Source organism: Leptosomus discolor, chromosome 3, assembly GCF_034619465.1.
Source record: "Leptosomus discolor isolate bLepDis1 chromosome 3, bLepDis1.hap2, whole genome shotgun sequence".
Taxonomy (NCBI): domain Eukaryota; kingdom Metazoa; phylum Chordata; class Aves; order Leptosomiformes; family Leptosomidae; genus Leptosomus; species Leptosomus discolor.
In genome coordinates this window covers 28,379,756-28,392,542 of record NC_141393.1, presented here as the reverse complement: position 1 = coordinate 28,392,542, position 12,787 = coordinate 28,379,756, and the positions used below count along the sequence as shown (strand labels likewise).

The window sequence follows — 12,787 nt, the reverse complement described above, 5'->3', positions numbered from 1 at the left end:
TGTCTTTAATTTCTGCTTTAATGAATGTAAAATATGGCTCTTGGTAAAGTTTACATTGTTGTTTTGAAGCATTTTTTTTCCCTTATAGGTATACTGGTGGTGGTGCTACAAACACAGATATTATTTAATATTAACAAATTCCCTTTCTACATTTCTGTATCCACTGGCAAGTACTCTGTGCCAGTTATCTTGCTTTAAACTTTAATTCCAAGAGAGATAACTTTCTGATCTTTGAAAATTTACCTGTTTTCCGTGGGCAATAATAAAGTTCTGACTATTATTCCAGAATGCTTTCCACATGCTGTAGGTATCTTCAGAATACGATCATGGAAAAAAAAATTAAGCTTAGTGTGACATTTCATATCCTTCATAGAATGTTAATATATTGTGTATTTTTATAAATGTTGTGCAATAACTCAAATTACACTACAGATATTTAAAGCAGAGGAGAAAACTTCGTTCTTCAAACGTTGCTCTACCTGTATACCATATTAAACATTCATTCAGTGGGAAGGTAAAATACATTCCCCTCTTAAAATACAGTCCTCTCTTTTGTGGATTTCCAGCTTTCATCACCGAGACAGCTGTGGGTAAATTTTCATAATAATCTAAGTAACCAGTACATATGTTATGTACAGTATATCCACTCAAATATAGATGGACTGAACTGGCTGCTGCCATCTTTGCTTTTTGCATCAAAAAATAGTCAATGGAAGTGTATTTCTATAAAAAACACAGGTATTGTATTATGGCCCTAAGGACAGAAATATCTGATCTTGATTGTTGTGATCCTGAGTTCTTCAGCCTCAAAGGCATTCAACAGCTGCTTAGCTTTGAGATGCTGAAACTCTTGTTGTTCAGCAGAACACTTTAAAGAATGTTTTTTTGAAACCACTAAAGGTGATGTGCACACAAGTGCATTTCCACTCTGCCACACTCTTAGTGACGTGATGGGTGTTATTCTGCCTTTATGCAGTTGTAGCTGAAATAAGGTGAGCCTTAACACCATGAAAAATAAATCAGTTTAATTCTAGACAAGCTCTTCACTAAAAATGAAACGGAGGAAAAAAAAGATAAGAAAAAGATCGTAAGTCAATAAATTATTAAGTTGGAAACAGGATTTTAGCTTTCAACCTAGTTGTTTTACTGCATTATAGAATTATTGAGTAAGTCTACCTGTTGTTACCCATACAGCAGAAACAAGGTACATCAAAGGAAAAAAAAAACATGAAAAAAAAAAAAAGAGAAGCCTGCTGTAGCACAGCTTTTTGAGCTCCAAGAATTCACAAGCCTGTAACAATGTGTGCCTATGTTAAAAGTTTTCAAAATTTTCCAGAGCAACAAGAGGTCATTTCTGGAATAAAAGTTGTCTTTTCTGACATTCTTATGAGGTGTTTTGGGTGATACTTAGAGGGACAGGTCCTTAGCTTGCATCAGTTGTTTGCATTATCTAGTCTTCAGCTAAATTGGGATAATTTATAAAGCAAGGACAAGACATGATGTTAATTTGTCCTCACGTGGGAATACACCATCATGAACCATTTTCATTTTGTGTTTGTTTAGGAACGGCTCTTCACGTGTCTGCCTGCTGTATATAATACCTTACCCCCAAGTGGAAAGTCAGTGGGGCTGTGTGCAGAGTGTTGCTCAGAGCAAGCAAAGGTACCTGACCTTGGCTCTTGGTGAACTGCCCGTGATGAATTTTTGTGTTGTGAATTTTCATAACAGTTTTTTTTTTTTTTTTAAATGTAAACCTACAATGCAGAATACTGCTTTGCCCAAGGACCTTTTCATCTGCTTGTACTCATAGGTAAATGAAAAACACAACATGTTAGCTTATTAGCCACACAACTTTAAGCCACTTTACAATAAACAAAGGAGAAAAAGGGATTATTATTTTTTTTTAAAATAATAAGCAAGGGTCAACTGCTGCTGTCAGGTACAGGGTTATAACTCTGGAGAGAACCCACTAAGGTAAATGGATTAATTTGGGACATATACAGTGTATATGTGAATGCAGAATTTAAGCTTTTAATCTGAAAAGCTTACACTCCATTCCCAGAATGTCAAATGTTTTCAAAGAAATCAGTGAAGCCTAATACTCCCTTCCATGACAGCCCCACTGTGTTTGCATGCTCCCAGTACAGAGCACCTACAGTATAAAACTGAATCAGACCCCATATTTTACCAGCAGTGATGGGGGCTTGGGCTGGCACGTTCACGGGTTTGTTTTCTAAAACAATGCTGTGTTTTCTGCTTTCTGATGGTTCTCTTTTAAACAAAGACCAGGCTGACCTATTAACTGAAAAAAATCATGTTGGGAAGGATGTAAAACCGAAGGCTATATATGTATATACAGTATGTTTAAAGCCTTTTATTTTTATATTTTGAATGCTCTAAATTAATAAAAAACTAATTATAAAGCGTTTTGCTTTTAATTTTAAAAATTATCTTAGTGGTGTCTTCTCTTTGGCTAAGTACCAATTAGAAATGCAACAATGAGGAACACTTAAAATTATAGACTGTAGCAGAGCTAATTTTATTGATTTAGCTATGAAGTAATGTAGGTATGAGAAGTCACTGTTGTCAAATTTAGACAAAAGAGAGATTTATTGAGCATGTCTGTACAAGCATTCTTGAAAGTGCTGAGAATGCATTTCTATTTTTAGCTTTTTGTTTCTTTCTAATGCATTTAAAATACTCGTGAGACGAGACTTCACGTGTGAACTGTCATTTTCAAGTAACAATCTGGAAAGGTATTTCTTCAGGATTTCTGGAAAAAAGTTTAGTGCCTCCTTAAGAGGAAGAACATTTAAAGTTAACTGTGAAGTTAATATGGGGTGATATAGAAATTTTCGGCGATTGCAAGATCTGCATTCGTTTGACAACAAACCAAGTTTAGATAATGGGAACATTTTAATAACACAATAATGTGTGATTTTAAGTTATTTAAAGAGTTCTTGAAAAGAAACTGTAGAGTGGCGCATCTGCATGAATTGAAATTATGTCTTCAATCAGCATAGCAGAAATGATCATATTTCACAGAGCTGGTTAGAATGGCTAGTAAAGACAGGAGTACACCACTGAAATACTATTTATATTTACAGTGGCTGGGAAAAGTAATAATTTTAGCTTTAGAGCAACATTTTTTATCTGTAGAAAGGTGCATTTCTTTGAGGTGTATGGCTAGATAATTATGACTGCATATGTGCTATCAGTCTAGAACACTTTTTCTCCATCCCATGGTGATAATGAAAAACTAAAGGGGCAGTCAAAGTGCAGCTCTTTAAGCAATAGTATATGAAGGTGGATAAAAATTCACAGTAAAATTTCACATGCCTAAAAGTATTTTTTCTGTTCATTTATTTACTCATTTCCTCTATGATTCCCACAGTTTTGCACTTTCATGTAACTTGATTCAGACTAATTATTTTCAGTATCTTCTGTGACATGAGTGAGATTTATACAATATATATGGCTAAAAATAAGTAGGACATTTAACAGTATACATGTTTTTAAGGTTGTGGCTAGCCACACTGTCCTTTTTCTATCCTAACTCCCAGCAACTTAAGAAGCTCTTCTATCAATGTTGAAATTGTAGTTGGCTAAATTGAAGCTGGACCCAAGATTGACGGGAGTTTGCAGAGTATGGGTCATGTTCTTAGTCTGGAGTTAATGGAGCTGTCAGTTTACACTAGCTTAGCATGTGGCCCCACAGGATTATTCCATTTTTTCTTCAAAATCCCCTGAAAGTTATTGTCTTGCCATTTCAGCTCAAATTTTTAAAAAAGTGTATTGACTACACAGTATAATTCAGTGTCCAGAATTTTAAGTTTGGCCTTGAAAAACTAACTTGTTCCTATGTCTCCTTTATATTTTCTCTTGACCCAGTAAAATAATTACAAATATCAACTGTGCTATTTACTTCTGCACTTACAGAAAATCATGTGCTTAAATGTTTTCTTGGATCAAGACCTGAAAAGCGATTTTATTTTGAACTGTATTAACATCAGTGTAATCTGAGGGCATTCAACACCATAAGGGATAAGAATCACTTTTACTTTATTAATGAGTATTTTAGAATGCATATAATTTTAAAGAGTACATTTTTCAGAGGAGTTACTTGTGATCAACTGCGTCCTGAAGCCATGCATAAACATATTCGTAAACCAAAAGCATCACTGCACCACCTGGAAGAAAAGATATTATTTTACTACATACAAAATTCAGTATTTTCAAGACTGTGTAGAGCATTTATAGTGTGTAATCTAAACCAGGATATGGCAAAGCCTTATTTGCAATATGGATAATTCTACTAATTCCCTAATTCATTAAAAAATTACCAATTCTTTAATCATACCAATTTTACTTAATATTAGACCACACACCCTCAGTGTGATTTTTCCTAACATTTTTAAAGATTAGTATTTTTCTTTGTTCTTTTACAAGTGAATATGTGTATATTTGTATGTTTAGAGTTAGATTTGGCCATGAAAGAACAACCTGAGTGGTGGAATGACAAAAATTCATCACCAGGGTGATGAAAATGCTTCCAGGTAAGATTCAAGAAAGGTTTTCAGCTGTTTGTTTACCATGACTAAAGCAGAAGATCCCCGTATCGAAATTGAAATGAGTATAATCTCCCTGTGCCTGTACTAGCTACGAATCCACAGGCAGAGTTTTGATCTGATGAAATGGCATTGTCTGCTAGAACTGGTAACAGTATAAAAACCCAGCTTCAATGCCATAAAATATCTTTACTGTTAGTGAAGCCAGACTAAAGCTCTTCTGTTACCAGGCTGTAATTACTCTATCTGAGCTAAAGAAAGGAACATTTCAGAAGGTGTGTATATGTATATACGCACATGTGTATATATATATAAAACTAAGCATGTAGAGAAGCTTCTAGCTGGAGAAGGTGGGGAAAGAGACTCAGACTCCAGGCTGCGGGAGTAAAGGTGTACGACAATGTGCGACTTGTGGGCGCCAGCACTGGGGCACAAATATTTTCTTGCCTTTGCCTTTGCCTGTTGGCTAAGTTAGTGGGTTAGAGTGGCACCTCTAATAAGCAAGTCTTCTGCTGAACTGGGCTGACCTTTCTAGGTGGGTGGGATAGGCTCAGACAACCAGGCACTCAGAACTACTACATCAGTTTTCCCATGTTATTTATCCTAATGCACCGTCATCAGACCTGAAATCTGCTATGAAGAGCAACTCACATACAGCTAGGCAGAGCAGAAGTTTGTGTCTTTGACCAAGAAACAAATCATAGGCACAATGTCTAAGATGTGATTTGAACTCAAATCAAGGCTGATTCCAGTTCTCATACTGCGTGATATGTTTGTGTATCTCTTTTTCTGAAAGCATTCACATGTTGAAAGAAGAAGTTACCTTTCCAGTCACAATAAAGATTACATTATGGTTTCATTGGAAAGCCAAATATATATATTAGTCAATGGGACTACAAAAGTGTTTAAAACGAAGTGCACACTTACCTGACTTGCCAGATCTGGGCCAGAACACATAGTCATTTGTAAGATGGAAAATTTTATTCCAAAATCTGCTCTGCTAACGGGTACTGGGGAAGCAAAACCCTGCCTTCTCTTTGTCCTGTATGTAATCTAGTATCTTTGGAGTATGAAAGAAAAGGCTTTTAGCTCCAGAGTTATGCCTAGCTGCCTTGTTTCCCCTCCCCACCCTCTTCCTTTAACCTGCACAATAATCAGGCATGGTCTAGCACTTAGCCAGATGGATTGGATATGCAAACATTTACAGACAAACCTAATGCCTCCTTTATATTGCAGAACAGATTCTGTACCTACTTGCTTTTAACCATGAGTGTTCTTGCCTATTAAACCACCTTGCGCAATTGGAAATACAATTTCACAGGAATAGGATACTGTTCAAATTGGGGCTTCTGCTCTTTTTGACACAGACTACCTCTGCGGGCTAGCAAAGTTTAAGGGCACAGTGCTTTGCTTTCATGATTAATCAAAACCAGTCGGGGAAAAATAATCTACAAGTCAAAGAAGATCCAGCTCTCAACCACTGCCCTTCTGCATTTGGAGTAACAACTAGGGAGAAGGTGCCAATCAACAAACCCAATTTTAAGCGATTCATGTCCTCATAGTCTTCTAGGGCCATGCAAGTCTCTTCCCAGCTCACGCTATTAGCTTTTTAGTGTCTGCTCTTCACAGCCCCCACAAAACACAGGAGAAGAAAGTGGCTGGAATTTGATATGCTTGGCTGTGCTTTGACTAGTTGAGAGCATTTAAACCGGAGAGACTCTAACCTGCATTTTAAGGTGACTTTACAGAGGTACAGAATAGTCCTAGTGAAACACAAAAATCACATTAGAAGGAATAGGAAGCTTTAAGAAATACTTCCAAAGGTTTTACAGTGCTGGCATTTGCATGGAGGTACTTTGGCTTGCTCACAAATAAGGCAATTGCACAAACCAGCAGTTACTTGGATCTGCGATCCTCTGTTGTGTACGTGTGAATGATTTTTTTTGACACGTATTTAGCCAAATCTATCTATGGTACTATTAGATGATCCTATTATCAAAATAAATCATTCAAAGATGAAAGCAATTTTGATGATTCTGGTACACTGTTTCATTTATTTAATGGATGCTTACTACATTTTGTCAAGAAACTGAAAAATGGGAAGAGGAAGCAGGAACAAAAGCAATATAGAAACGACAGAGGGAAAATTACCTGGACCAAGCCTCATGATCTTGGGAACCAAGCCTTTGTACAGAGCCAGAAATCTGTAGCAGAAGAAAAACAAACAAAACATTTCAAACAATATTCTTGTTGTAAAAGAATGGAATTTTAGCATGTGTTTGTTAAAATGCTGGCAGAGCACTTAGAAGCAATTATTTGAAATTACACATGTTCAATAGGAGGCTGTATCTGGATTTTAACATTTTACAGAGGGAGATCAGATGAAGAGAAAAAGTTAATCAATGTTAAGTCACAAAAGCAATGTTGTGAGCCTAGCCAATCAGAAATATGACTTTAATCAGTGAGATGGTTTTACTTTCAAGACAAGTCTGTTAACAGCAGCTGCATACATGGACAAAACGACTGCTATAATTGAATATCAAAGCTACAACTCAGTCCACACTTGAGAAATGTTTTAAAAGTTGAAAAACGTTATTGCCACAAGGATTTGTCCCCAATTTAACTATTTCAGCAGTCATTTTAAAGGTACAGAGGTCTGTATAATTACAATTCGATTAAATTGGGAAATATTCTGTTTTCTGTTTGTATTTTCCTTTACAAAATGAAGAATTGAAAAAATTATGAGAGATAGACGAAGCATTTATTTGTGGAGCATAAATTTTGACAACCCAGTAATCATCTTGTAAGTCTTTTGTAAAAGTTCATATAGAGTCGGAGGATATCTTCTAAAATACATTCAAAGTGTTACATTGTGCTCTTTTGATATGAGAGTTCAGGGTGGCTTAATGGTCCTCGTCAAATTTGAAATATAACAACATGGTTTTATGGATGCATATGAACTAAAGGAGAGGTCTGGACATTTATTAAAATAAGAATGTTTTACCCTTCCTCTTTATAGACTGTTGCCATAGTATTAAAACAGGTTCTGTACTTGATCTCTCCAGGAATTGGCTGTGGTCCTTGAATCCTACTTTTTGCAACATCAAAAGGAATGTTAATAATTGAGGCTATTGTTCCTGAGAGTAGCCCAATTCCAAATTTCCTCAAAAACTCCAAATTTGGATCCTACAAAAAAAGAGAGAAAGAAAGAATAAAAAGGGAAGTGGAAGGACATATGCAGGTTAAGCACTATAAAGTAATGTGTATTTAATCAGAAAACTCACACAACACAACACAGTCGTGTTATTTTAGCGGAACACATTAGGATTTCCTATGCTGGAACTTGTTTTCTTGACAATCCTATTGGCTATGTTTTTACACATGGTCTAAATTGCTGAAGTACACATTTCCTCACACAGGATTTATAAACACAGTTCACAAAGAAAGACTGGTATGGCATATGGGGATGATTTGTATAATTGGGCTTCACAATGTACTTAGTATTACTGTATCAAAACAGGAGAAATCCAAGCACACTATTAGCTAATTGGCCAGAATATTTTACAAATGACAGCAACTTCCACCATGAAGCCTACTAAAACACTCATTTGTGTGTTGGACCCCCAAATGCTAAATTAAATAAAGGCTAATCTCAGTCTGCTGCCATTCCCCTCCAGGTTTTTTACATTTATTTTCACATGTAGCTGATCCACTGTACTGAGAAGTGCTAGCTTCCTGTTATTAACAATCCAACTGCAAAAGAGCCTCCATGTTCTGCGCATTATAAACGGTGGTAACTCGCTCAGCTAATTGGCTGAAGAATTTACAACAGATTGTTTCTGAACCCTACCATATATTCATGGTAAAAGTTAGAAGCAGGTTAGAAGTGCATCTAAAACCTTCTTTGCTTACTCACTGTTCACAGTTCAACTGGGTTTTATTTGATCTTTTAGAAAGACCTCCTACCTTGGCGTTTTCTATGACATCAAAGAAGCCAGAGTTTATCTGGGAGTCAAAGTCTCTTGAAGCAAGTTTAATTCTATTTCTCTAAGCAGTAGAAGTCACAGGAAAATGTGTTCCAGAGCATTTCCTATGCACATAATTTTTTTTTTGCTGTTGGTCTTCAACAGCAAGGACACTTTTTTGCCATATCAGGCTCTATATATGCAGTTCCATTCTTTTTTAAATGAAGGTACGTTAATTACAGAAAATCATCAGTAAAATAACAAAAGATCTTACCATCTTATAACATCAGCACAATATTAAAATGAAAGAGTTCTTTGCTTCCTAAACCTGTACATTTGTGACTGAAAAAGGAAATAATGCAGAAGTTTACCTTTCCAGATTAGCCACAAGAAACATAAATTAAAACTTCCATAATATGTGCTGGATGAAGTCCATACAGGTGTTTAGAGAGAAATGTCAAAATCAACAGGGCTTTTTATTACTTGCAGAAAAACTCAACACCTTGATTTCACAGAACATGAAACAGACTGGTAATACTTTTTGAAAATTAGAATGGCTTGCGGTACATGAAGAATTGCAAGACTTTATTAGCAAAAAGCTTAGCAACAAATTTCTGTTTATTCTGTACATACTGACAGTGGTTTAAATGCAAATAAAATAAAGCCAATATTTCTGGTATCTAGAGAAGAAAAAAAGACCCCTTTTGAAGTTTGAGGGGCAGCACAATGGCAGCCCCATTCCAGTGTGGTGCCTACCTACCTTCAGGCAGCAGCTGCATGATTATAGCCCCACCTGAGAGCTAAGTACTATTCCAGATTGTACTAACCTCCTCAAACCAGGCTGCACTAAGAAGGTTGCCACTGCTCTGCTGACTTTTCACAGTCCAGAATGGCCTGAAGTATTTTTGTCATGCAATTTGCTGCAAGGACGCTTCCTTCCATAGTGCCAAGTACAGTGGTCTGCCCTCTGGACTAGGCGATATATGTCAGGTAAAAACGTTTACTCGTTAAACATTGAATTTCAAGCCTTGCTGCTCCTGACAAATCTTTTATATTTGAGTGATTGAACATTTTCATATTTTGGTGAATTCCCAATGCCAGTGTTGCCTGCTTTATGACTGAGAGTGCCACAGAGTTCAGGATACTGTCAGCGTCCAATCAAGTCAGCATCTATTAAAACCTGACATTGCACTAACACAACTAAAGGGAAATTAAAATGAATTTATTTATTTCTATTCCAGTATTTGTGACACAAAAAAAGTTGAAAGGCAGCATTTTGCTCATTCACAGAACTGGATTCTAACCAAATGTGCTATGGTATAGACTAGCTTTGCTACGTAACTTGATTTCTTACTATATATCTCATGGGACAAGTTTTTCTATGGCATTCATCACTGCAATATCCGGGTCATTTCATTTGTATAACACATTCAAAATAAATTTAGCTGTTAAAAATGATTAAAAAGTTATTTTTTCTAAAAGCATAGCTTAGTGGCATTTTACTGTGCTAATGCTTCCAATTGAAAAAAGATTTCCAAACATAATTTATGCCTCTGTCTATAATGCTTATATGGAGAAAGGAACACTGGCTGGCTGTCAGGTAGGTGCAAGTTGGTGCTATCAGGAAGCAGTGTCTGTCTTTCTACAGTGAAATCTGTCCTTTCCCTACCCCATGGATAAGGCCAAAATATTTCTAATAGTCTGGGAACCTGTGAAAGGAGACATGAGGATAAGGTATCTGTCTTGTGCTAATGCAGCAAGTGGCTAGCTGAGGTAGTTATCATCATGATGTTGTCACTAACTTATGCACCATGCAGTTCACTGACCAAATATGTTTCATACGTCATACATTAGAAAAAAAGAATCTGACAAGCTCTGCTTGCTTTCACAAGTTGCAGAACTGGAGGAAAAACATGTATGAATTCTGTTTTTAAGCAAAGGTGATTTTTATGTAGTATGAGCAGAACATATAGAAAAGAAACTTGATTCTAGCTGGTGCCACACCACAGTACAGTATACCACAAGGAAATGAATACCAGTTTGCTTATTCACAATGGAATAACTTTTCCGTGGTTGGATAACATAATCCGTGATCATCTTGCCTTTTTAGCACACTCTTCACGATCGCATTTCCTGTACATCCGAGTCCCTGCCCTGTGAGCAGCAGGGAAGTAGGCATCACTAGTAAATGCCATACCTATATGTGTCTTGCTGGATTTCCCTGCTTTCTTCAAGAGAAAAAATTTTGAGACATTATCTCTCCGCTTTTTTTACTTCATTACTCCTATCAGAACATTTTTAAATAGGTGGAGACTCCATAAGTTTCTTCTGAATCATATCCTGCTTAATTCCTTGTTTTATATTCCATAATTTCTAGCAACAGAAAATTCTGGCTCTAAGTCTAGCACATACACACCCATGCACAAGAGTGTCACCCACTGGAGACAGTTTTAATTTATCAGTTTCAGTCTCCAATGCCCTGGGCTTTCCTTTCCTTACCCCTTAATTCACTTGTTTATTTGCTGGGCACTTTGTCAAAAGCTCTGTTTAAATCTTTGATCTCAGTCAAAAGCTTCCAGACTATCTTCAGCTGTACTGAAAGAAGGTCACTTAATTCAATAAGCAGCATAGCTATTAATCCAGCAATGAAATAACCCTTTGGTAAAAGCATGTATGCTTGGAACTCAGTTAATTTCATTTCTTCAGAATAATTGAAAAATCATTTTAGAATAGATAATGACTTGCCATAGTAGATATATTTGTACTGATTTAGACATTCATCTTAGGTGCAAAGGTAGGACACCACAATTGCATATGCAGTGGGGAGAAGTTAGGTACCTTCAAAGGAACAGCTCAAAGCCCCTAAGGTAGGTTGCTTGAAGCAAGCAGAAATAGATAACGTGGACAGTCCACCAACATGCATAATAGTGTTTAGAAACCTGACCACAGAGACACTCAGGAATACTACTTGTTCCCTTGTGAAGCCCTGTTCAGTCTGAGTGAAAGTGGCAGAATGTGTCACAAAGAAACTTGTAATTTAACCCTATCTTTAAGCAAAAAAAAATCAATATAATCAAATAAATCAAATAAAAATATCAATAAACATTACTTTGTCTAACTGAAGCTGTTTTTAGAAGTTTGTTTGCTTCAATATTTGGATGTTTGTCTTGAGATCTTTTAACTTTTTTTTTTCTCAGTTGCTGAAGGTACATATGAGAAAGAATACTTTTATAAATATATTTTGGTACTTCTGAGTACCTTGCAGATAAGTTCACTACTAAAGACTAATGCTTCCTGGATAAGGGGAATGCCAATTCCTGATGATCTGTGTGAATAATAAATAATAATAATAGAGTAATATTTGAAGTTGGTAATTGCAAAGCAGTCTACTGAAGTTAGCCCAAAACTAATATGTAGAGTGGAAACTTTGCATTAAGTTTCTTAAACTCCTTTGAAACTGTTAGCCATCATATTAGTTTTACAGATAAGTTACAGGCACAAAAGTGCCAAAAATGATATAAAAAGACCACTAAATTTAAATACCTTTGCTCAAGGTCACATACTGGCTCAGCCGAGAAGCCAGGAATGGAGCTGAGAGGCTTTGCACTGTATGCTGCATATTCCACCTCCCTGTGTGTGACAACAGAGACTTTAAAAGACAAGGCTTCGGTTTGTCCAACTCTGGTTCTGCCCCGTATATCTAGGAATTACGGGACTGAAGAGGGAAATAGGCCAGGAATAAGGAGCAGAGTTGCCTCTTGGTCCTTTTGGACAAGCGTAATAGTGTAAGAACTCCTACGGCAAGCTAAGGGGTGCCACAAGCCCTGACCTAGGCTACATTGGCTATAATCAAGTGTTTGTCAGCAAAACAGGCTGTAAGGGACTGCTTTAGTCCATCCGATAATTGGTTTTAACCACTATAAAGAGATTCTTTTGGCAACAGACAGTGGGAGAAAGGAACACATGGGTCTGAGGAAGGGGAGCTTCTAAGACAGAGGAGAAAAGGTATATTCAGAGACAGGCAAGGTGGGAGATAGCTCTCAGGAAAGCAACAAGAAATAGATGAAAAACTCAAATGAGTTGCTTTAAACACAGACACAGCCAGGATCCAGAGGAAAGACAGGGTCTGGGTCTTCCTGCTGAGTCCTAGAGGACAGCTGGGAAGAAAGGCTGTCAAGTTCTACTCTTAGAGAGGGAGAGACTGGTATAGATATGATAAGAGGATTTGGAGGCACGTAAACTCCCAGCAGAAAT

General features: G+C 36.7%; 1 protein-coding gene across 1 annotated transcript in view; it reads right to left on the bottom strand.

The window, feature by feature from the left end:
• Nucleotides 1-4,045: 4,045 nt before the first annotated feature.
• SLC25A21 (solute carrier family 25 member 21) overlaps nt 4,046-12,787 on the bottom strand; it is a 260,342-nt gene continuing 251,600 nt past the window's right edge. The window contains exons 8-10 of the mRNA XM_086462414.1: nt 7,573-7,754; nt 6,720-6,772; nt 4,046-4,190 (exon numbers count right to left, since the gene is read on the bottom strand). Coding sequence (XP_086318540.1) covers nt 4,120-4,190; nt 6,720-6,772; nt 7,573-7,754 — 306 coding nt within the window. The 3' untranslated portion in view covers nt 4,046-4,119. The remainder of the gene's footprint in view (nt 4,191-6,719; nt 6,773-7,572; nt 7,755-12,787) is intronic.